This window comes from Monodelphis domestica, chromosome X (assembly GCF_027887165.1).
Source record: "Monodelphis domestica isolate mMonDom1 chromosome X, mMonDom1.pri, whole genome shotgun sequence".
Taxonomy (NCBI): Eukaryota; Metazoa; Chordata; class Mammalia; order Didelphimorphia; family Didelphidae; genus Monodelphis; species Monodelphis domestica.
The window spans coordinates 23,617,183-23,642,329 of NC_077235.1; the positions used below are offsets into that span (position 1 = coordinate 23,617,183).

At 39.5% G+C, this 25,147-nt stretch overlaps 1 protein-coding gene and 1 long non-coding RNA gene across 2 annotated transcripts; both read right to left on the reverse strand.

Moving 5' to 3' along the window:
* Window positions 1-7,996: 7,996 nt before the first annotated feature.
* Window positions 7,997-19,609, reverse strand: LOC103095900 (uncharacterized). Its single transcript, XR_474760.3, has 4 exons — window positions 15,692-19,609; window positions 13,563-13,741; window positions 12,218-12,333; window positions 7,997-10,540 (listed from the first exon to the last, which is right to left on the reverse strand). It is a non-coding gene; the product is annotated as an uncharacterized LOC103095900 (long non-coding RNA).
* A 613-nt stretch (window positions 19,610-20,222) lies between these two features.
* On the reverse strand, window positions 20,223-24,897 carry LOC100018560 (nuclear RNA export factor 1-like). The gene has a single exon (XM_056808779.1). The coding sequence runs from the start codon at window positions 23,004-23,006 to the stop codon at window positions 21,024-21,026; it is 1,983 nt and encodes a 660-aa protein (XP_056664757.1). The 5' UTR covers window positions 23,007-24,897; the 3' UTR covers window positions 20,223-21,023.
* Between the last annotated feature and the right edge of the window lie 250 nt (window positions 24,898-25,147).

Below are 25,147 nucleotides of genomic sequence, written 5' to 3' on the forward strand. Positions count from 1 at the left end.
AGCTACAAACTTTCTTAAATGAGGACTGACTTTTTCAAAAGGTAGAGAGCCAAGAATGCAAAATTCTAAACTTGATCTGACTCTTACTTATGATAAAGAATTAGAGACATTGACCAGAGATAGGGGTAGAGTTTTGGTAGAAAGAGATAAGGAGAACTGGTCATCGTCAGACATGTACCCTGATTGGGGAGAGTTGATTTTGAAGGTTTTTGTGAGGATGGGTAGAATCTTAGGAACTCTGGACACGTTATCCCATCTGGATCACTTAACCCTGAAAAGATTCAAGCAATGTGTGACTGTTAAGTCCAAGTTACAATGTTTTTTAGTAATGGAGGGAGTTCTTCATCTTATGAAGTTGCTAGAAATACTTTATCTCCTTTTCCTGCTTCTATCTTCTTTAGGATACTTCTTGATCTTCTGAACATATAGCTATCCTCACTTTGTTCTTACCAGGAGCCAGAGATAAAGTTGAATTTCTAGAGGACGATAGCCTGATTCCTCTTGAGTCATCTTGGCAGCATGAAATGGCATCTGGCCCTTTTAAGTTATTTGAACTTCTCTAGTTTCCTTAAGTTTCTTTTATTTGGTACCTTTGCATATCAAAATTTCTGTTTAACTTTCAGAAGGCATGATTATAATAAATAAATTCTGCTAGGATTTTTTTCAGAATGATATTCAGCTTGGCAAAATAAGTTCTTCTGGGGTACAAGCTATTTTATGGTACATCTTGTTCCAGTCTTTAATTTATCAAAGTCAGTGAGTAAAGCTGACCCACGTTTATCTCTACTGGCATCTTCTTGATTTCATCTAGTTGCATTTGGCTTTCTAGTTCTACTGTTTCTAGAAAATATCTGTATGTTTCCCAAAATATAACATTTATATTTTGCATGTGTTTATGAGAAATTATTGATTCTGGGATGATCTTACAAGGAATCTGTCTTCAAGGTCTTTTACTTTGATTTATAGAGATTTAATATGTCCTAAATTTTGTATTTTCTGACTTTTCTCTAATATTATTGCCTATTATTTCTCTTGAGTTCTTTTTTGAGAGCTCTAATTTCTCTATTTTTTGATTCATTCAGTTTTTTCAAATGAGATATTTGTAAAGCACTTAGAATGGTTCCTGGCATATATTAGGTACTTATTAAAATGTATGTTCCCCTTTTCTGCTTCCCCTTCTTTTACTAAGCATTTTTATAATGCTGTAGATCCTCATGTTTATTTTCCTTTCAGGAGTACAAAGTTGTAGTTATTGTAATTGTTTTATCTTTTTCTTTCTTTTAGAAATGTTTTATTGTGAACTGAATTATCAATAGACAAACATTTTAATATCTAAAGAACAAAATAGAGATTTGTGTAAGAAACTATATACTTCTATTGTTTATAGTTTATTTTTAAATTCATGTATAGATATATACACAAAGGGAGAGTACTGCAGGGTGCCACAGCAAGAGAAATGGATTTAAAGTCAAAGGGGCTCAGTTTGAATCTTAGCTTTGAAGCTTGCCACTGGGGTTCTTTGTTGTTCAGTGGTTTCAGTCGTGTCTGATCCTTCATTACCCCATTTAGGGTTTTCTTGGCAAAGATAGTACAATGGTTTGCCATTTCCTTCTCCATCTCATTTTATAGATGAGGAAACTGAGGTAAACAGATTAAGTGACTTGCCCAGGGTCACACAGGTAGTGACTGAGGCTGGATTTGAATTCAGGTTTTTCTGACTACAAGCTCAGCACTCTATCCACTGTAGCAGCACCTAGGTTTGTGCAAGTTGCTTAATCACTGTAGGCCTCAGTTTACACTTCTATAAAAAGAGAGGAATAGATTAGCTAATTGTCTAAGTTCCCTTCAGTTATAAATCTCTGTCCTTGTGAAACACACACTTTAGTTTGCTCATTGTTAGACTACATTCTGTCTGGTTCCTATGTTTATATTCAGCTTGCTCTCTATTAATAAAAGAGACAATAAAAAAAAACTATCAAGAGAGAAATGATATAGCATCATTGAATAGGACTTAACCTTATGGACACATGGCCATGCATTCATATTCCACATCATCCTGAGATCTGTTCTGTTCCATTGTTCTCTCCGGGGTACAAAAGGACTACTATAGCAATCCACTGAGCTTCTGCTTTTCAGGGCTTTGTTATCTATAATTGTTTCTCTGTCCCTCTTTCATCTGGCAACCTACATTTCCCCCTAGCTCCTATTCTGCTTGAAATGCCAAAGGTGATGTGTGATTTGTGACTAACCATTTGTAAATGCTGGGCTATAGTTCTGAACCGCCTTAATGGAAGCATCTGTGTCTAAGCGACTGGAGTTTTTCATAACCTTGAGCAAAACTTTATTGAAGTGGCCAGAATTAATAGAAATGAATCTAGCCCCAACATAACTTTTGAAGTTGTGCAATATATTCTGGAAGTTTATTTTTCATTATAGCCCTTGGGATTTTATTTTGTATTCTGCAAACCAAGAAAGTCCCCAAAGAATCACAGAGATGAACTAGTGGCTAAGCTTGAATAAATTAGAACAAGCTTAATAATATTATATTTTCTAATCAATTCATTCAGGCTAGGAAAGCCAACTTTAAATATGTGGAGGGTAGGTTGTTTTACATATAAGGTAATAATGTAGTATTATGTAATATGTAATGTGTAGTATATAATATATAACAATGTAGTGATATGTAATAAAAGATTGTTAGGGATCCTATCCTTACCCTTGTTGACTGGGAAAAAAACACAAAACTATTAAATAGTCAAAATCACTCTTTAATCAAGGGAAAGGGGTTCAATGCAATAGGAGGCCTCGACACAGAACACACGACTGCACAGAGTCCGAGGATTGAACTCTGGCCGCTCTGGTCACTGACCCCTGGGAGTGCCACCATGCTAGATGACGACTCCAAGGAACAAAGAATTTGGGGAACCTCTATACCATTTGGGGAATCCAGGGGCAGGGAAAGATGATTGACATCACTATAGCTACAAGGAAAATGGGAGTGTTCAAACTACACTGACAGGATACAGTCCAGCTTGGGAAAGGAATCACAGCTAGAGGAGAGGATCTAAGGGAAGGGGCTGCTTATAATGGATACTAAAGGATGGTCTCTGCCCACATGCGGATCTTCTTGGGAAAGGGTCTCTTGATACAATAGGGGAGACTACCTAAGGCAAAGAGGGTCCTTAGCTTATACTTAGTCTCACCTAACTAGGATTGTCATTCTCCTTAGGGTCCCTACTCAGTATGAAACTGCTCGCCTGGGATTCCCTCAGGGTGGATTCCCATGGGAACAGGGAACAAGTACAAACTTTGGGGTCTCAAACCTATAAGCTAATCTTGAAACCTGGGCTTCACCAGATCCCACTAGGCCACAAGTTGGGGGTTTCTTGATTCCATGTTGACACCTTCCTCTGTAAAACCCCATTCTCCTGGCCCAAAGTGCCTACAATTCTACCTTTTAGAAATTATTTTCATAGTTTATTAGAGATAGGCTGCAATTTGGTAATTATTTAATACATTTGACAGTTAAGGAAACTGAGGCCCAGGGAAGTGAAGCAACGTGCCCAAGGTTCCTGAGGTCAGAGGTAACATTACCATTTCCTCAGCATCTTCAGACCACAAATACCCTGGGGAGAAGTGAGACATTGATGTCCAAGTCCCCTATAGTGAATTATTTCTCATACTTGCCTTTCTCTGTGATGTGAAGGGGATCTGACATTACAGGTACCTGAAGAAGGGATGGAAAACTGAACTGGAAAAGGGAGAGAATGAGGAGCCTCCCAAGACCCACTTCCTGATTCTGCCACAGGCGGGTTTGAGAATCCTGTTCTGGACTTTAAGGGATAAATCATCGAAAGTGCAGATATCATACCAGTGACATAAACTTGTTTTTTAATGTACTTTTCACACATAAAAAAAACAGACTATTTATTTTCTTTTTCTCCATGGATATGGAAAGTAAAGTCTATCTTTGCACTTAAGAAAATTAATTTCATGGGAAGGAAAATGCCTCAGAAACTCCAAATTCCATTATACCAATATAGAATTAGTCATGTTCTTAAAAGTTGTGAATAAAATAGAAATATTAGAATATCCGTGAATTTGGCTAGAGAAAGATGTCCCAATTCAGGCTTTTAAACTAAGAAGAGCCAGGAATTGTATAGTGGATGACAGAAGGCTACACTCTGAGAAACATTGCTGCTACTAGAATAGAATGACTGGACTTTTGCCTTAGGATGACCAAAGGACACTCACTGTACTTGAATTCCTCTAGCAGCATAGAAATAACAGTTGGGCACTTGGCAAGAATGGCTAAGATGCGGGGGCAGCTGGGTATCTCAGTGGATTGAGAGCCAGGTCTAGAGACAGGAGGTCTTGGGTTCCAGTCTGGCCTCAGACATTTCCCAGCTGTGTGACCCTGGGCAAGTCACTTGAGCCCCGTTGCCTAGCCCTCACCGCTCTTCTGCCTTGGAGCCAATACACAGTATTGACTTTAAGACAGAAGGTGAGGGTTTAAAAAAATTTTTAAAAGAGTGGCTAAGATGAAAAGCTGACAGAAATAAGCTGTTGTAAACTTTTCTTCTCCTCTGCTCATCCTAATCCTCCTTCCCTTTGTGCATAGTTTGAGGAGTCTGAGATATGGATATGAGGGACGCTCCAGGTATGGAATTATGGAAAAGGCAGTAGAGACTTGTATTTGCACCCAAAGAAGAAGAGAATGAAAGTAATCATTCAAGGAACTCAACCATTCCCACTTTTGACATGAAACATTCAGGAAGTTGAGATCAAGATGAGAGCAATTAGTGATTCTGTATATTTCTCTTTGGCTTCTAGAACAGTTTCTTTTATATTTTGGTAGAAATATATCAAGGCTTGATAATGAAGAGAAATGTTTAACTTAGGTTGTAGACCAACTGTCATGGCTGGGTGGTGAAATAGAATGCTGGACCTAGAGTAGGAAAGACCTGAGTTTAAATCCAGCATCAGGTTCTTTTTTTTTTCAATTAAAACACTGATTTAATATTTTGGGATATAGATATTCAAAAGTCTGCCTCTAAGTTGTTTATATCAATATTTTGCATAGATTTCTTAACTGAAGGAGGTATCACACAAATCAGCATCAGATTCTTACCAGTTTTGTAACCTTTCTGCCTTGAGAGTTTCCTCTTCTGTAAAGTAGAGACAATAATATTGGCTGCCTCTCAGAATGGTTGTGAAGACCAAATGAAATAATAACTGTAAAGAGCTTAACACAGTACCTGGCGCATAGTAAGAACTATGTAAATGTTAGCTACCGTTATTGCTATTATCTTAGACTGCATTATGAGAAATTGATTGTTCTGAATGAGTTAAGCAATAGTCTTGGTCTGATCTCTCCATCAATGTTTAGAGCTGGAAGAGATCTTAGCAGCCATCAGAAGTTCAGATTCAGTTCTGGGTGACATATTTCTTTGTTAATTTTTAGATTCTTTGATGCCTTTTGTTTTTACTTTCCATTCATTCCTGAAGAGACATCCCTCCTACTCAGCACAACTTTCCTTATAACAAAGAATTTAAAAAATTCAGCAAACTAATTCTCTGATTGTGTCTTACAGCACATACAACATTCCATACTTAGAGTCCTTTGCCACCTCTCCAAGAAAGGGAGAGAGGTCCATTTTCTCATTCCTTCTCTAGGGCCAAACGATCATTAATTATATAGCATATACTTTTCTTTTTCTTAATTCTATTGCAGTGATATTATGATTTTCTTTGTTCTGCTTACTTGATGTTCGCCACTTTATATGTCTTCCCATGTTTCTCTGAATTCATTATTTATTATTTCTTACCATTAATTCATACACCTCATGCAATATGTTTAGTCATTCCCCAGTTGATGGTTTTCTGTTTCCAGTTCTTTGTTATTATGGAAAGTTGTGCTCTGCCTCTTTGGGTATGTATGGGGCCTTTCTATCTTTGAGATTCTTGAGGCACAAGCCTAGAGGAAGGATCTCTGGATCAAAATGGCTAGATATTTTAGTGATTTTCTTAGCATAGTTCCAATTTGCTTGCCAAAAGGGTTGGAACAGTTCACAGCTCCAACATTCTTGTCTTATTATAACAACTCCAACAGTATTTACATACTTGGTCATCTCGCCAATTTTCTGGGTATAAGGTGAAAACTCAAAGTCATTTTAATTTGTGTTTGTCTTATTGTAATGATTTGGTAAAATCTTTTTTATTATTAATAGTTTGCAGTTCTTATTTTGGTAATGATGCTTATCTGTTGGCCATATATAATATGGAATCGCTCTGGCTCTTAAATATTTGTGTTAATTTCCTATTTACTCTGGACATGAAGACTTTTTTTCAAGGGGATTTGATGCAAATAATTTTCTCTCAGTCAACAACTTCTCTTATCTGAGATGCATTGAATTTGTAACTGTTCTATTTCCTATAATCACAGTTGTACCAGTCCACCCCTAGCTATGGGCAAGGGAAACAGTTAGTATGTACAGAGTGGCTTAGAAGAGAGCATGCTCAGTCTTGCTCATGGCTGGGAAAGCCTCTGACCCTTGACCCCAGCTTCTCCCAGGTGAGGCTGAAAACAGGTTTCTTTGTGTTCGCCTCCCTAAGAGAAACCACACCTATACCTTGTCATTTACCAATGATAATCATCCCAATGTATCATGTATATTTGCATATCAAAGACATTAAAAACAGAGCCACAGCAATCTCCGCCCTCTCAGATCTCAGCTCTCACTGATGCCTGGCCTCTGGCCAAGCTCCATCTTTAATTCCTTTCCTTCTCTATCTCTCTCACCTGGGACTTTCTTTTCTCCATCATGTCTCCAACCTGTGTGGTATTAAATTTGGATCACTGGAAATCTGAGTAAGGCTTAGGGATGAGTGAAAGAAGATGCCAAAAATGTTGACATATTTTACTAGGAATTTTGATGAGAAATGGAGGAGAGATATTGAAATTGAGGGAATGGTAAGCTCTAACAAACTTTTTTTTAGTGTGAGGCATTGTGTAGATGTTTAAGGACATTAGGGAAGGAACTCAGACACAGGGAGAGATTAACTATCTGAGAGGGGATGATCTGACTAGCAGAAGAAAAAGAGAACACAATCTTTCCCATAAGATAGGAGAAAATTGAATCAAGTGCATATATGAGGGCTTGACCTTTGCCAGGAGGAAGTCATTTCTTTACCAGAGCCTGAGACAAAAGAGTTGAGACTAGGAAATTATTTCAAGATGTTTTGAGAGAAAGAGAATGAGAGAAGAGGGAGTTCTTGTAGAATGGCCTCAGTAAAGAGATATGGTACGTGGTTAAGAGAGTAGAAGGAGGTGGCATTGTGGGAGACAGTGAAGCAAGAGGAGACTTTAAATAGCTTAAGTGAGGAATGAGACAGAGAATCAATTAGGAAGAAATAAAAAGGCTATTTGGTTGTAGTGAGGCCCTTGTTGAAGTAGGATAACTTGAATGTATAATGTCCCTTTTCACCATAGTTGTGTGACTTCTAAGTCTCTTGAGCATCCTGACAATAGAAGCAGAGGAAGAGTGGTGATGGCGGGAAGGGTTAGGGTTTGGCAAAATATGTATGATATCCCATGATATCTCAGATCATTTGATGTTGACAAATATAAAATTAGCAATGTACATCAAGGAAGAATATTTACTGATTCTTTTGAAAGATGACAAGGACCTTGCCATTATGATCTTGCATAGACTTGGGGAAAACAAATTCCCATGTCATCAATATGCTTCCCCAACCCAGCTTCAAGAATATTACATGTAAATTACATTGGAAATGGAGCATCATCATAACTAAAGCTGTTGCCTATAACCCCTAAACCCCAGAAAGACCACTGATCATTAATACTTAAGAACAACATTTTGCTTGGATTTTGTTATTCTCAATATTTTCTAATCTCCAAAACACTCGCAATAAAACTTTCAAAATATAGACACCAATTGAAGAAATAAAAATTATGTAGAATTAGGTTGTACAATATTCTCTTATTATCCTGGCTGCTATTGGAGTTGTCCTGAAAATGTTTTCAGAAAGCCTACAGAGGAGGATGACCCTACCTCCTAATACCTTAATTTGATTACAAAAATGAGTAGTTTTATCCACTTGTACAATATTCTACAAAGCACTGAATATAAAGGATAAGAGCAGGATAGCAATTTGTTCTAAACATAGGCTGTTCCTGCCTTAATCATGCCAGAAAGAGGAGGCCAGGATAATGGTGATAGCCTGTTATATAGTACAGCATACTTGAATATAGGGTGTTGGGATACCCTATATATATAATACCAATTCATCCTTAAAAAATCTCTTGTGAGACTGGTACTACTGTTATTGCTGATTTACAAACGAGGAAACTGAGACTTAGGAGGCTTAAATAACTTGCTCAGGGCCATACAGCTTGTATATATCTATGGTTGGATTGAATGCAGATCTTCATGATCCCATGTCCAATACATTACCCATTTGGTGATTGGGGGAAGGCATAAGAGTTGTAAGAGTTGTCACATAGAATATGAATTAAATATTTTACTTGGCCTTAAATCCATTAAATTAGGTGGGTAGAAGAGGCCCAAGTTCTCCAAAGCCGGAAGTGGTTGCCTTTAGAGATGGTAGTTTGCCCTAGAGGGTCTTTCAAGCAAAGGCCAAATAACTGTTCATCGGATATGTTGCAGAAGGCATTTTGCCACAAATAGGTTGAACTAGTTGACCTTTAAATCCTCTTCTGCTTCTGTGATTCTGATTCCAAGGTACAAGCAGTGCAAAGTAGTATCTAAGTATCTGGGTGAAGAGAGAAAAACCTTCCAACAACCAGCCAAATGGTCTGTCTATGTAATAGATGTTTGTTTGGAAACATCTGGACAAAAACCCAGTCATCTGATGGTTTTATTTTATGTTTTAGTAGCAGGTAAATATGGTCACTGCTCTAATGATCTAGTAGAGATATCCTAGCCCATACTTGTGAACATCCCAGCATTCTCCATATTCAATCACTTTAGTTTCCTTGTCCTTCTGAATTAAAGCTGTGTATGGGGTAATAAAGGTAGATTAGATTATGTATGCAATCCCAATTCTTAGGGATTAGTTTTTTCCTTGTCCTATGAAACGACATCTCATTCCACTAGGGAGCAGCAGACTTCATTCATTAATTTAAAAATATATTTATTTCCTTAAGCACTCACAAAGAATAGTGCCAAAGACTCCGAACCAAGTTGAGAAGAAAAGTGATTTTTTAAACATAAACTTCTCAAATGAGTACAATTTGTGTGCCTTATTTGTAGCTCTAGCTATGTATTTACTAGATATTGAGTACAGCTTTTAATCAAGGTTAGTACTTGCAAGAATTCTGCCCTCTATCATTTCAGAGCTGACTATGTCAGGTGGACCTAGTTTTAGAAATGAAGGGTTATGTGCACCACACTTGTAGAGTCCACAAACTCAAAATTTGGGGCATTGTATTCAATCAGATGTGTTAGTCAGAAACAACTGCTGGATTAGGTTAGAGGCAAAGTTGTAGCAGGAGAACAGAGGCTGAGGTCGGAGAATTAGAGTGAATGTCAAGGGGACAGTGAAACAGTCTTCTGCATTAGAATGGAGCAAGAAATTAACTCTTGGGCCCAGGGATAGACACTAGACACATGAGGTCATATGTGTAGGGAACTCTAGGGTGTCAAACTGGAAAAACACAGAACCACTAAAGTAGTTACAAAGAACAAGTCTTATTTAATCAGGACAAGGGACACAGGGTCCTTATGGCCACCACACACAGACCAATACCACCATACCCAGCTAAGGCTCTGAGACTCTGAGAACAATGTCTCTGGGAAAATGTACCAACAATAGGAACGTCCATCATGGGAATTTCAAATTAACTGAAGAACTTGGGGGCCAATATACATTTTGGGGAGTAAAGGAAAGGAAGGAGAAGTGATGGACTTACATGAAGACAAGAGAAGGAGGATTCCAGCCAGGGGAGAGGCCTAGACATAGTGGGAGAAACTTCTAAGCCAAAAGAGTGCTTAAGGTTTGAGTGTCTCTACCATTCCTATTCAGGGTGCTTAATATGTGCTTGATGCCTTATTGTTCAATATGGGGCAAGGATCAGGTTGGGAGCTCCATGAAGGTAAGCTCCCATGGGACAAACGGGTAAATTTGGGGGGGGGTCATAAAGCATCTTGTTTTTCCCCCTTCTGGTCACAGTGATTCTACCACTGACCATAACAAAGGAACAAAGGACAATGTGCCCAGCAGTGTTGGATCCTCTGTTACCAACAGTGGAAGGGAGACAAAGGGACTAAACACCGACAGTTTGCTTTCAGGGGCAATCCTCATCAGTCACAACATATTGATAGTCAGCCAGAAGATGGGAACTCCACCTTTGGCAAAATCTTAACAAGAAAAAAATACCCCATTTCCCATGGACTCTTGTGTTTTTCAAGTCCTATGAGGTCCATATGTAGGCTCTAGTGTCCTTCTTTTGTAGAAGCTTCCTATATAATAGACAGGTTCTCGAACAGTTCCATTGCTGAAAAAAGAAAACATGAGAAATCTATAACCAATTCTCCAATAAGAATTGATTGATCTTTGGATATTTGCTCACAAATACACGTAGGACTAAATTATGCTGGCAGCCACAGCAGACATTCAGTAATTTTAGCCTCATTGAAATGTTCTGTCAGTCCTTAAAAATTACGTAATACTGGTGCTCAGAACAATAATGAAAAATAGCTTCTGTCAACACAAAATAAAATTCTAATGAAGTGTCCTATTATAGAGCCAAAGCAATATTAAAAAATTCTTGCATGACTATCTCAGTTTTAAAAGAATTTTAAAATTAAATTAAAATTTTCAAAATTAAAAATTAAATTCAAAAATTAAAATTATACTTCTCACTTCCCTTGTGGAAAATGAGATACTAATTCCACATTCTCATTTCCCCCTTCTGGGGAATGAGATGATGAGGATATAAAAACAACACTTTTTAAATTTACTTTAACTGCTTATTTAAGAACTATAACTGTGCTCAAATGGATTGGACATTTCATTCATATTAACCACTATTTTAAAAAATTAATTTCAGATCCCTTGAACTCTTGTGCTCTGTCTGCAGCAACAAGATCATAGGCCATTCTTTCCTACTGATAACTAAAACTCAATATTCATCCACATATCTACATCTTCAGTTCCTCTATATTTCAGCATTAGCCTATCCCGGACTTTTTCCCTTTTGTGATTATAGAAAACTTTTTATAACAGGAGAAAAGAGGGACATAACTAAAATAAGGGAGAAGTACTTCCCAAATTTGGAGTATTAATGCCCGATATAAGCTGGCAAGGATGCACAGCCATATATAGAACCTGCCAGATAGAAGAACTTATGTTTCTTTCTAGAGAATCTAGCTGAGAACCCTCTCAGCTTTCCCATGATACAAAACCATACCTGAAGTTACCAGAAGACACCCCTTAGGGCTGCTGGCATCACCAACCAATTTGCTCCATAGAATTTCTTCTAATTACTTTCCCATACAATTTAACCTCAAATGGCAGTTCCCTCCAATCATGTTTATGGTTGAATACAACTTTCTCGTGTTGTTAACAATTACATCCATAAAAAATTATTAGACTTCCCTTTTTTCTGAATTCTCATGACATCAGACTGAGAAATAATTACATTCTGTGATTCTGCATAGATACTGAACATATTTTAAGTTATGCAGCCTTAGAAAAGCACTCTGTAAATTTTGGTGTAAATCTCCAAATTAACAGATATTATATTAAACCTCATAACAAAATAAAATGCCACAGAGTTGAAACTTTCCTACTCTAGCTAGATATGAGGACTTGCTTTTTCCTTATCTGACTTTTCTAGTTCTCAAAGTAATTGCTCATGTAGGGTTAGCATATATAGGAATTGTAAGTCAAGTAAACAAGCATTTTTAAGCATGTCTGTGTCATTGTAGGCATTTATTTGCCTTTATATGTATTGAATTTGTATGGACTTCAGCTCATATGACCCATTATTAAAAAAGCTTAGCTGCTTCTAAAAAATAAATAAATAAAGTAATTGCTAAACTTAAAAGTGACCTTGCTCAGGGAAGGTATTACTAGAATTGCCAGAGGAATTAAAAAGTGCCTGCTCTATATCTGGTTCAGGGAAAAATTTTTAAGGACCTTGAAAGGGAGAGCAAAAAGGATACTCAACTCAGTTCAGTAGTCTTCTGCTTCTTTCTCCTGGTCAGTAGGATCTTTGAATCACTGATGGGCTGAGTGGACCACTCCAGAGTCAGATGTGTTCAAATCAGAATTCCTGGAAACTGACTGAGAAATAAGATAGTTAAGGGTTTGGAGCCTTTGTGTGAGTCCCTTACAATATGACAAAATGGAAGTCTACTATAGTAGTTATAGAATCTCTGTGCGGTGACAAGAAGGACATTGGACAGCCAGTGATTATTTCGAAAAGTAAGAGGAAGAATTTTCCAAAAGGCTTGGCTCCAAGATCTAGGAGAACTAAAGAAAGAGCCCTGAGCTATGGCAAATTTAAATCATCCAGGAATTTGTCAAGCTGAACCTTACTAATTCCACTGGCTACATTTGACCAACCCCAAGGACTGTGGATGATAAGTACAGTGTAAATGATGAAGTATTGACCATGCTGCTAATATCTGAGTAGCTAATGAACCTGTGAAATGAGCTTCTCTGTCACTATGAATCTCCTTAGGAATTCCCCGTGCTGGAAATAGATTTTCCAGTAGGTACTTGGCTACTGCTTTTGCAAAGGCTTGTCTACAAGGGAATGCTTCTACCCAACAGAAGAACATGTAAACTATGACTAATACAAACTTCTACCCTGCACAAGGTAAAAGCTGAATAAAATCAATCTGCCATACTTGAAAGGGGACCTCAGAAAGAGAGAATTTACCTAGGGGAAGATGCAGAAGTTTGCTAACATTATATTTGGAGCAGATTTCACATTACCAATACACATCATTAGCTGTTCATTTCATCTTTCCCCACCAATATTTACAGGTATTTGTAAGCAACTTATTAGGCCCCCAGTGACTCAGAGAATGTAAATATTTCACCATGGGATGACACAGGGAGTCAGGAAGGACCACGCACTCTAAGTCCATGCCACAATCCTGAGTCTTTATTCTTAGCACATCCCTCTCTTTCTGGTCTCTTCTGGATGACTGGGACATGGTCTCTCGGGCAGATGCAATCTCTGCCTCAGTCAGTCCAGCTTTGAGGGCTGGCTCCTGCAGAGTGGAGGATAACAAACCTATTGTGACTGGGAGGTGCATGGCAGACTCCTTGGCATGTCGGTCAGCCAGGGCATTTCCTTTTGCATGGAGAGAGTTCTCACAAGAGTACCCCGGAACCCTGATAATGGCCACTGCTCTTATTAACAAGAGGTCATTAAATAATCTCTGAACTTGTGCTCCATTCTTTCTAAGAGACCCAGAAGTCAAAAATCCTCTATTTCCATAACATTCCAAAGTCATGAGGCACCCCAAATGCATATACCTGCTCTCCCTGTATATGTTTACCTGTTTTCCTTTTGCCAATTTGCAGATGATGCCAAAGGTAAGGGTTCTGCTTCAATGACTTCCTTAGTGGTGGTGATGGCATGTCCAGCCATTAGATCCTTGGTGTCATTTTGAAGATAGGACCCATGTGTGTACCAAGAATAATCTGGGTTTTCTTGCTCTGTCTCTTGGAGACCCTCCTGTAAAATTAGAATAGAATCAGTAAAGTTAGCACAATCATGATTTTCAGTGTAGTCTGGTCCCTGTCTTTCATATCTGGAAGGAAAGTGATTGGCTTTAGAGTTCTACACCTGGAAATAGTAATACTAGATTTGGACAGGACAAGTCAACTGGTGGAAAAATGCTGGGTATGATAAAGAGTTCAAAAGAGTCTCAATTGCATGGGGAATATGCAGGGTTAAAGGGGAATCTAATATCACCTCTTCAACTAAAGCCAAAATGTCAGAAGCTACACCAACAGTTTGTAGACATGATGGGAATCCTCTAGCCACTGGGTCCAGGACTTTGCTAAAGTACCCCAGGGGTCTGCAATGGTCCCCATGCTTCTGGCACAAAACACCAAGACCCTTTCATTTTCTCTTCACCATGAAGATGTGGAAAGGAAGGGAATAAATAATGTGACCTAAGGCTGGGGGGGCATGAAAGGACTGATTTTAGGTCAACAAAAGTCACCTTAGAAATTTCATCCCAAAGTCGAGGCTCAGGAGCCAAATCCTTGAGCAGGTCATACAGGGGTCTTGCTAACAAAGAAAAGGAGGGGACCCATAATTTGCAGTAGCTAGCTAAACCCACAAAACCTCAAAACTGTCATTTAGTTGTGGGATGAGGGAAATTTAATATTGCAGCCAACCTGACTAGTTCTAGATGGAAAACATTAGTCAAAATCAAGTGTACCCCAAATCTCACCTGTGGAAAAACAAACTACAATATTTCTTTAGATATCTTATGGCCTGTATGTGTTAAGTATGGAAGGAGAAAAATAGAATTATTTTTTGAGGACTGGAGATCTGGGAAGCACAAAAGTAAATCATCTGCATACTGAAGAATAGTGGAACCTGAAGGGAATTTATGGTCAACAAGATCTGCTTTCAGGACCTGTGAGATCAGCCCTCTTTGTAGCCTGGAAGCAATATAATCCAAGTATAATTCTGCCCCTCCTAAATAAAAGCAAAAAGGAATTGGCTATCTGAGTGGAGAGGTACACTAAAATATTCATACACAAATCAACAACTGTAAAAACAGTGGAGTCATGAGGGATAAGATTCAAAAGGGTGTAGGTGTTGGCTACCATGGGGGTTCCAGGGATCACACAAGTATTGACTGCTTGGGGATCTTAGACTAAGTGCCACCCTCAGCCACCAGGCTTACAGACTGCAAGTATGGGTGAATTACAAGGGTTGGAACATCTTACCATGATGCCAACTAATAAGTAATTATCAATAAGGGGTCTGATCCCCTTCACTGCCTCTCATGAGAGAGAATATGGTAGAATTCTAGGGAGAAGTTTAGAAAGGTCCAGCTGAATCTATATAGGAGATGCACTCAGAACTCTTCTAATATCAGAAGAATTAGTAGCATAGGGAGGCAGGAATGTCCTTAAGGGGTGGAGAATTGCAAGCAAAATTTGGAGCTGTGAGTACATGAAGGAAGGAGGGTGAGTGGGGAAAGAGAAAGCTGAATATCATCCTGGGGAGAGAATTCAATTATAACTCTATATCTCTCAAGAAAATCTCAGCCTAGAAGGTGGAGGGAAGCATCTAGAGAAAGAAGAAAAGGCTGGGTTCTCCACCATATCCCCTCAGATAAAGGGAAGGGCTTGTGACACATAAATAAACTTACATGATTTGTGATCCCCACTATTGAAACCTGTTTATCCCTTCAAGGAAGGGGGTTAGGAAAAGCAGTGGGATTTAGGAGACATTGTGGTGCCAGTTTCTATGAGAATCTTGATGGGATGAGAAGCGACCACAATGTGGCTGATACCCACTGGGGATGTTGCCACCACAGGAAAAAAAACAAACCCTTAACATCCTCAGAACTCCATCACTGTGAGGCAGCCCAGTGGGGTTTCTTGGAAGAGAGCCCTTCTAAGGAGAGTAGAAACTTCCCTTGATAACACTTTAACTTACATTGCAGCTCATTGCAGTCTTTCTTTAGATGACTGAACTGTGGCAGTAATGACACTATTCATCCTGTAGTGACTCAGCTGAATACCTGGAAAGAAAAGGTCTAGAAACAAAGGATTAAGTAGGCTCTTTTTTCCTTAGCTTTAGTTGTTGCAGCTGCAGGTTCAATATCTCATTCTTCTGATTTTCTTCTTCAGTCTCTTTCTCTTCCACTAGGATTTGTTGACCTTTAGTAGCTAAATAAATCAAGTCAGAAGTGGGTGTTATATACCAATCTACTTTCCCTCCCTTAATAAGGTTCACAAGGTATTTAGTTAGTTCTGCCACATAGAAAGAAGTAAAGGTGACTAATGCATCAGAGCTGTTGGGTAAGAGAAAGAAATTTGTTCTAAAGGTAGTAAAAAACCTGTTGTAAAAATCAAAAACAGACTCTCCTATATTTTGAGTGCAAGACTGAATTTTTTCCCAGTTCACAGACTTAGGGAAAGTCTTGGGAATAGCTTCCAGCAAAGCTTCCCCAACCATCTGAGTTTTTTGGAGGTGTGTCTCAGGCCCATCCTTTCCAGCCAATAAATGAATGTCTTGTGTGCTCAAGAGGATTGTCCCACTGGGCTGTTTGAAACCAATGAGCCTCACTTGGGCTAGCTGATAGAGGTCAGAGAGTGCAGGCTGGTAGGTAAAAAGAGTGACTTCAAATTTTCTGGCAAATTCCATAGAGTTCTCTCTAGCCTTTGGAAATTCCTTAGCCACAGCTATGAATTCAGCCTTCATACAAGGAGTAAAAAATGCCTAAAGTACTGTGGCATCTTTCCTTTCCCTTGATCTTAAAAGGAAACTGGGGAATTGGGACATCAGGTGACCTGGGAGGTTTAGGTGGACTCTTAGGAGGAGGTAGCATTTTCCAAGAGTTACTTAAGTTCATCTACTTTCTGTAATTTAGCAATCTGACTTCACTTGGACAGATCTTACTTCCTTCTTTACTTACCTTTTCATGCTCTTACCTTTCTCTGGACCCAAGGATTGGTCTGACTGTGATTGTTTCCTGGTCACCTCAAGGAGCCATTGATTGAAGGCTTCCCATTCAGTGTCCTCAATCGCAGGACCTGTAGAGTTTAGGATGGACTGCAAAAATATAATCTTTTTGCCATCAAAGAGCCCCATTTTGGCCAACCATTCTTAGAGTCAGATTTAGTTAACTTTTTCCATTTATCTAAATACCTACAGGTACCTGGTCCATAATTTATGGACATATATGCAGCAATAGTTCCCTCCAGGAGATTTGCTGGGGCAGGCACAGACCTGTGACTGCCCATAGTTCAACAAACTTCTGATTAAAGAGTGGTTTAGTCTCCCAAATGTACATATTCATTGTCTAGAGTTTCATTTACCCAAGCAATCTGCCAAGTTGAGTCTGGACTGGATCTCAATGGGTTCCTGCAGCTCTATGGAACCTCCAAATATGCCAACCTGGAAAAACACAGAACTACTAAAGTAGTTAAGAAGAACATGTCTTTAATCAGGACAATGGAGATAGGGTCTTTATGGCCACCACAGAGTCATGTGCACACACAAACCAATACTACCATGCCCATCTAGGATCTGAGACTCTGAGAACAATGTCTCGGGAATGTGCATCATGAGAAATTCTGACAAACTGAAGAATTTGGGGCTGGATATACACTTTGGGGAATTAGGGAAAAGGAAGAAGAACTGATTGGCTTACATGGAGGCTAAGACAGGAGGAATCCAGCCAGGGGCTGGACTCCCCAAGAGAAGTCTACATACAATTGGAAAAACTTCTAAGCCAAAAGAGTACTTAAGGTTTGAGTATCTGTATTATTCCTTTCAGGGTGCTTAATGGCTTATATTCAGTCTGGGATAAGGGGTCAGTTTGGGAGTTCCTTGAAGGCAAGTTCCCATGAGACAAAAGGAAATTTGGGGGTTTCATAAAGCAACTTATCAAGTAGTGTAAGCAAAGTCTCTCAGTCCAGTGCCCTACAGCCTGTATGTATCAAAGGCTTGAATTTTAACTTGGGACTTCCAGGTCTCAAGGCCAATATTCTTTCCACACCATTTATTTCTGGAAGACAGACAAATTGATCTCAAAAGGCAAACACACAAAATTCCTGTATTTAACTATTTGATGGAAGGAAGCTGGTGCCACTCTACAGAATGAAGATAGCCACCATTCTAAGATGGTTTTTAATCTATCCCCCTACAACCAGCCAGAAACAATTCTCAAAGTAGAGTAAGGTTATGGTGACAATTCAACTTCTTCACTGATCATCAAGGCAGAGATGAGGCTAACAGAGAATGTGCAAAGTGAATAAATCCCTTCATTATGCATTGGGTGGAAATATTTTGCATGTATGTTTTGAATTATGAACATTGTTATATATTTTAGTTGGTAAGCTTATGAAATATAGAAGGAATTTTGATTTAGTTTTAGAGTTGTTAAAATTAGAGGAAGCCAAAGCATAAATATTTAACTTTCATTTCAGAAGTTAACAGGTACAGAGTTAAAAATTAACGGATGAAATAATAAAGGTTAGTGATGCTTTGTTTCTTTGAGGAACCTACATGGAGTTTTTTTTTTTGTTAAAGTAAATTAAATAATGAAATCTCACCTTTAGACATATTAAACTAGTGGTTTTTTAAAATATGCCTCCAAAACTGAATGCCACAGAGGAAGATAATGCCAGTATTAACATTGCTAGTAACCTGTATCTAAAGTCAGAACATTTATTGGTCTGCGTTGGATTTCTCCAGTGCATAATGAAAAGGTGTATTAGGGTTTCACCCTCTTTTTGGGCACTCTAGGTTGTAATTCTCAGATAATCTTATGATTTACGTCTTCTAATTAATAACTTGAGAGTCACTAAATACCAGAGATAGATGAGCCATGTGAGTTGGAATCACTTACCATTAGGATACTGAGTCTTGAGTAAGCAAGATAATCAGCAGATGTAAAACAAACAGGTGCCTCAGTGAAGCTTCTGACCTCCAGAATGGGGGATAGAACCGAGGGAAGGTCAGGCACTCTGGGCCATAAGATGGCAGAAGAAAAGGGTAATTTGGGTGGGTTGGCCAAATGCCCAATTCCAAAGGCAAGGAATACTTTTTCACCTTGCCAGACAGTAGCACCTAGTGTAGGCATTTCCACTGCCAAATCTGATAGTCTTTTTTATTTCATTCCTCATCCCAATTAACCCCCTTGTTGCATTTGACAGTTTGACCTTCCTCTTATTCTAGATAATTTGGGTTTTTGTGGCAATAATTCTTGTTTCTCTTCCTACATGTTTAGCCACTCCTCCATCTCCTTTGCTGTCTCATCATCCATTTCAAGCACCCTAACTCTTGAGTATTCCCTAGGGCATATATTCTTTCTTTCTTGCTCAGGGACTTCATCAATTCCTACGGGTATAATTATCAGCTCTGTGTGATCCCTCTCCAATCTCCCCAAGTGTTTTAGTCATATACCACCAATTGCCTGTTAGACATTTCAAAAGGAATGTCCCAGAAACATCGAAAACTCAACATATCCAAAACAGAACTCATTATTTCTCCTCCCAGACATTGTGCTGAGACATTTAGGTACCCTTGAAACTTAAATAGTGATCTATTTTCTTAAACTACCTCTTGGTTTTCTCAGAAATTAGTGTTAGCAAATTTTCATTTCCCCAATTTGTTTTCTTTATAAAATTTCTGATGGGAAGAAAATATAGAATTTATCAGCCTCTTATCCCCATTAGTTCTTTAGACATTTTTACATGCCCCTGAATTCTTCATAATGGATTTCTTCTAGTTCTTATCAATCAATATACCACAAACAAACTTTGGGAATTGGAGAAGTAGGATCAATGATCCAAAATCATTAGGGAAAAGGATGGCAACATGAAATGACTTCAAATAAGGTTTTGGATAAATACTAGAAAGCTGAAAGATTTTATGGGTTACCTGAGATAACAAGACCCTGACACTGAGATAGACTAGTCTTATGTTAAAATTGTATTTATATATATATATATATATATATATATATATATATATATATATATATATATTTAAACTCTTACCTTATATACTAGCAAAACTCTAAGACAAAAAGGTAATTGGAGTTAAATGACTTGCCCAGGGTCACGCAGCTAGAAGAGCCTGAGGCCAGATTTCAACCCAGGTCCTCCTGACTTCAGGCCTGATGTACCTTCCACTAAGCCAACTGTATGCCCTGGTTAAAACTGTATTTTGTTCTAGTTCCCCTGCCCCACTCCCCTTTTAGTCAGTATAGGAAATAAGACTATAAAGAGGAACATAGAGGTAATACACAAACTGTCTCAGGGATCATAAGGACATAATTTACAAACTTTGTCATATATTAACCAAAAATTACATCTTAGTGATATATTCTGAATCAGATTTTGCTGATAGGGCCTTTTGGTCCTATGATATATAAATCTCAGAAAAGTTCTTGATATCTGTAGTGAGACTGGCACAACACAAATTATGCTGATAATTTTGAGATGCTGTAAACATGTTAACTGTAAAGTTTTATTGACAACTTTGAGATATTGGGGATACATTAATGAACTGACCACATGGTGGCACAGATAAAAAGCAGTCTGTTCCCCTCAAAAAAACTCAATTCCACCCACTCCCACAGCCCTCTTCCAACTCTATCTGGGACCATGCAATTGAGTACTCTTAACTGACCCCTGGTCACATGAATGATACTCTCCGCCTCTCCCCTTTCTCATCCTTTTCTCAACAGCTGCCCACTTTTCTTCAACACCCTATCCCTCAACCCCATGACCCCTGCTTCTGAACTCCCTTTTTCAACTTGCCTCTATATTCTCTATATCATTTTCCCCCTCTACCCCCTCCCCACCACCAGCTTTTCACAGCAGATACCCAAAGAACTGGCCGTGCCTGCACCATGTCATCAATTAATTATCAATTCAATTCTCCATACTCCTGCATTATTAATATTATAGTTTGGAGAGAAAAATAAAGACAGGCAAAAGTAGTTAAATAACATTCGTTTGAAGGCAACAGAACATGGAACTTTACTTTTTTATGTTAAGAGAGGTGGAATAAGAACATGCACCAAAAGATGCTTTTGTACCAGTCCTAGAGATGAATCTTCAACTTTCAGAATTCACAAATGTTGGTAGTAGGTAGAAACTTCATTAATCAGCTGAAACTTCACTTAACAGTTTGTTGTCTTAACAAGGGGAAAGGGGAGTCCTTGGGGCTTAGTCTTTCTTGCAATCACAGTCACAGTCACCAATTTAGCCCCAGAACAAAGTTGGTAATATTGAAGAGATGGGTGGTTGGATCACTTCTGAAATGCCACTGCAGGAATTTTGCCTTCCACCTTGAGCTGTGTAAAGATCTGTGCTGCTCTAGGAAAGTCCCAGTTATTGTCCTGTAGGCATTTCTTGGACCATTCAAGATTCATTCCAGATTGAGTAGAAAATAATTGTATTATGCTTTGTTGTTCTTGGAAAATATTGACCATGGAGATGAAGGATGATGTAGGTGGAGCTGGTACTGCGGCAAAAGCACGGTGGATCTCTTCGGGGTTGGCATTCCTTACAAACAGCTCGTCGTTTACCATACACATCCTGGTGGCATTATTTGAAGGGACAGCAATAAACATTCTTGTGAATGCTCTGATGGCATTAGATTTTTCTTCTACTTCCTTAAAGAGTCCATGTACAGAAAAGCATAGCAATGTCTCTGTCTGGGCACAAACATCTACCACGAAGGAACTCATATCATGCTGGGTCTTTGGCAATTCATTGATGAAGGTGATAACAGCAAGGCGGGAGTGTTTTAGAAGGTGGAACCTGAGCCCGGGGTCTTTTACTTTTTTCACATTCCTGTTGTCTTTCACATATTCACTCATATTATACTGAGATGGATTTTGTATATTGGCGGAAATACTCAAAGAACAGCAAGCTTCCTCATGGTAAGCATCAAGTAGTCCCTGCCTGTCTCCACTGTCATACACCGAGAAATACTGTTGTAGGAAATACGTGACCATGCCCTTCAAAGTCTCTGATCCAAAGAAGCTGCCCTTGCAGGCTGGTAGTAGAGCGGGCATTTCAACATTGAGGGCAACAGGTGGACGCGTTTGGGCATTTAAGGCAACTGATGGTGCCAGGTCGTGGCCATCTAGACGGAGCAACTTGGGAAAGCGTTCCCGGATGGCAGTAAGATAGGAGGCCCTGTTTCGGAAGCTCTTACACAGGGGATTCCCCACTAGCCACAGTTCATCCAGCTTTAACTCCTTCACCTTATCCAGCTCCCGTTCTGACTTCAACTCATTGCATGAGAGGTTGAGGCTTCTAAGATTAGGTGCTTTGTGCACTATATCTGCAAAGTCATCTAGTTTGTAAATCCTATTGTTACTCAGGTTCAGCGATAGGAGTTCAGGGATGTTTTCCCCGATGATTTGAACCAATGCAGTCATGTAATTTTTCCGATTCAAAACTATATCAATACACTGAATCATGAGGTCTGGCTCTGAGCGAAGGCCCTTTAGGCTAAGGGTCTTCTTAGCATTATCATACCTCTTGCTCATGACTATCTTCAACTGCTCGAGCTGTTCGGGCTTCAATTCATTCTGCACCGAATAAGGTGGGCTCGAGGTATTGACTACAATTGAGATTCGGCGATTATCACCATCTACGATATTGTGATCAGCGGCTTTCAGGGCAGAGGCAATGTGGGGGTCCTCCACAAAGAAGAGGGCCTTTTTATCATCGTAATGAAAGTCAACAGGATTGAGGGCAACATTGCATTTTCCCCGAAGTGTACTCAAAAGCCAGGTTTTATCGTAATTTCGGCCATTAGAAATTGTGACCTTGAACCACTGTTTTGAAAGTGGAATCTGGTTGGAAAGAGCCACACCTCTGTCTAGAGAATGCCTCTCCCTTTCTTTTTCTCGTTCTCGCCGCTTCACAGTGGCATGGATTCGGCTTCCGCCCCGCTCCCACCATTTTCCTCTCTCAATTCGGGATCTATGCGGGGAATACCTGGCTCTGGAAGCCTCTTGGCCCTCAAAGGGATCATCTCGGTCTTCCCGGGCAGAGCGAGGTGGGCCCTGGCTATAGCCTCGGCTCCCGGAACTGGAGCTGGAGCTGGACTTGGACTCTGAGTGGTATTTCCGCCGCAAGGAGCCCCCCCGGCTTTTCTTTAGTCTTTGGGCGCTACTGTTTTCACTGCAGCTGCTACCTCCCGCCCCCAGCTCACCATAAGATTTGTTTTCCGACTTGCCTCTAGACTTGCCTTCGGGTTTGCCCTGGTCAGCCATGGTCAAGCAGATTGTCCACCAGATCGATTGGAACTCGTCTCAACCTGCTCTCCCCTTGAGCGTGGGGAGCGGGAGCCACAGTTCCACCTTACTCCCTTGGGGCCCGAGGTTGGCGCCTATTTTGCGCTTGCTTTGCGCCTGCTCGGCGTCTGCTCTGCGCCTGCGCCCGTACCCTAGGCGGCAGAGCCAGCCCCTCCGTACAGCAGCCTGCCACGGGTCCTTCAGAGGTGAAACTGTTGCCTCTGGCTCCCAGGCAACCTTTTATAGGCTCCGTAGAGTAGACGTAGTGCTTTATTGAGTCAGGGGCTGGAAGTGGGAGGGGCCGCCTCCTGTATTATTTCGTAAGGTGGGGGGAAGGGTTCATAGGCCTATGGGGGGGGGAGTGACTTTTTTTACATTTTTTCCCCAAATGAAGCTTCTGCTGGGCACAGATTGAGATCAGCAACTTCTCTTAGAGTTACCTTCCACAGGGGAAGACGGAAATGAAGAAAATTAGTGATCATGAAGCGACATAAGCCGATGTTGGACTTGAACTCACACCCAGCAGCTATTCCAAGTAACAGGTCTCTTTTTCTAGGTCCCGCTTCACGTGCCAATCTCTGCTTCATTTCCAGTTCCCGCCTCTTTGGGTTGCTCAGATTGCCCTTTTGGCTTCTTATTGGCTAGCTATCTAATCGTGGCGTGTTTTTATTTCATTTTTTTTTCAAAATCACATTTGTTCCGCTTTCATTCTGAGCCGTCCACAGCATGCAAAGCAATGTGGTCTGCTCATGCTGGGAAATAACTAAATATTAGTACACTCAGACTGAACATCTGGTAACAAGGCTCTGGGAGCACCCCAAACTAAAATAAGAGGAAGAGAAAAAGGCAATAAAATCTTTACCGTGCCCGTTAGTTTTATGGCTCAAAAATAGTTTTCCCCCTTCTCAATCAGTGCATCCAAGGAAACTTTTCAAATGGTAACAATCAATTTTTAACAAGGAAAAAATCTGAACTCATAAATATTGTATGTATTCATTGTCAAGCTTAATGGAACATTTTATGTTTCTGAGCAACTCGTTTACATAATTAAAATCTCCTTTGATCTGTGAGTAAATGATTTAATCATAATGCTCATTAGGCTAAAATGGGTCTTCCATTCAATTGTATCAAGATGGTACGGAAAATTCTCAAACCTTTAGAAAATATTTGTTTGGTTGTTAAGTAAACAGAGAAACCTATTTGTGAGCTGCTATCTTTTCTTTTATCTTTATGAATGTTATTGATTCTAAAAATCATTGAGATTAAAGCTTTTTTTCTTTTATCTGATTCTCTTTCTTCTAGAAGAACTGGGTCAATTTATTCTTGTTAACTATTCCACTGCCAGAATCAGAAATTCATATAACAGGCCCCCTCTGATTCTTGGGAAATATGTTTGTTTATTCTCTAAAATGGAATGGCTCTTAGCACTCAAGAAATGACTTGATAAAAGATGGAGCAAGCTAGGAGTTTTTGTAGCTCTGATATTTTTCTTTGCTCCCTTATTCAAATGCCACTAGTTGCTCTCAAACTCTGTTTCAGCCCCTTTCCAGGCTTCAGTGCAGGGTTACTGCTCTGGTATGGAACTGTATGCCTCCTTTTTGGAAGGATGCTCATTTCTAGAACCTAGTTACAATTGTGAGGACATTTAAAGTATACATTTGCTTGCCATGTCTTGATTTTTTAGCCCATTGAGCTCTGCATATTTGTAGAAGAGAGCATAATGGATAGAAACAGATTTGAGAATACAGACTCCTAAAAGTAAGGTTTCCTTTTCCTCCACCTCTATCATGAGGAATCTCATGATAATTCCAGCATGCTCGAAAACTTTGAAATAATTGCAGGCTACACAAAGGAGAGCTCCAGTATTTGATTCCCCTTTCGTAGCGAGGGAGCAAGAAAGAGCTCATCAAGGAATTTGTTATTATGACACTGTCTTGCTTCTATCCCTTGTTTTTCAGTATGGGGACAATGCTGGATTAGGAGGCAGGAAGACATGGGTTCAAAACTCGCCTCTGGCAATTATCCTGAGACCCAAATCACCTAATCTCCACGTGCCTCCATTCTCTCATTTGTAAAATGAGTATAGTAGTAGAACCTACCTCAAAGATGGTGGGGGAGAC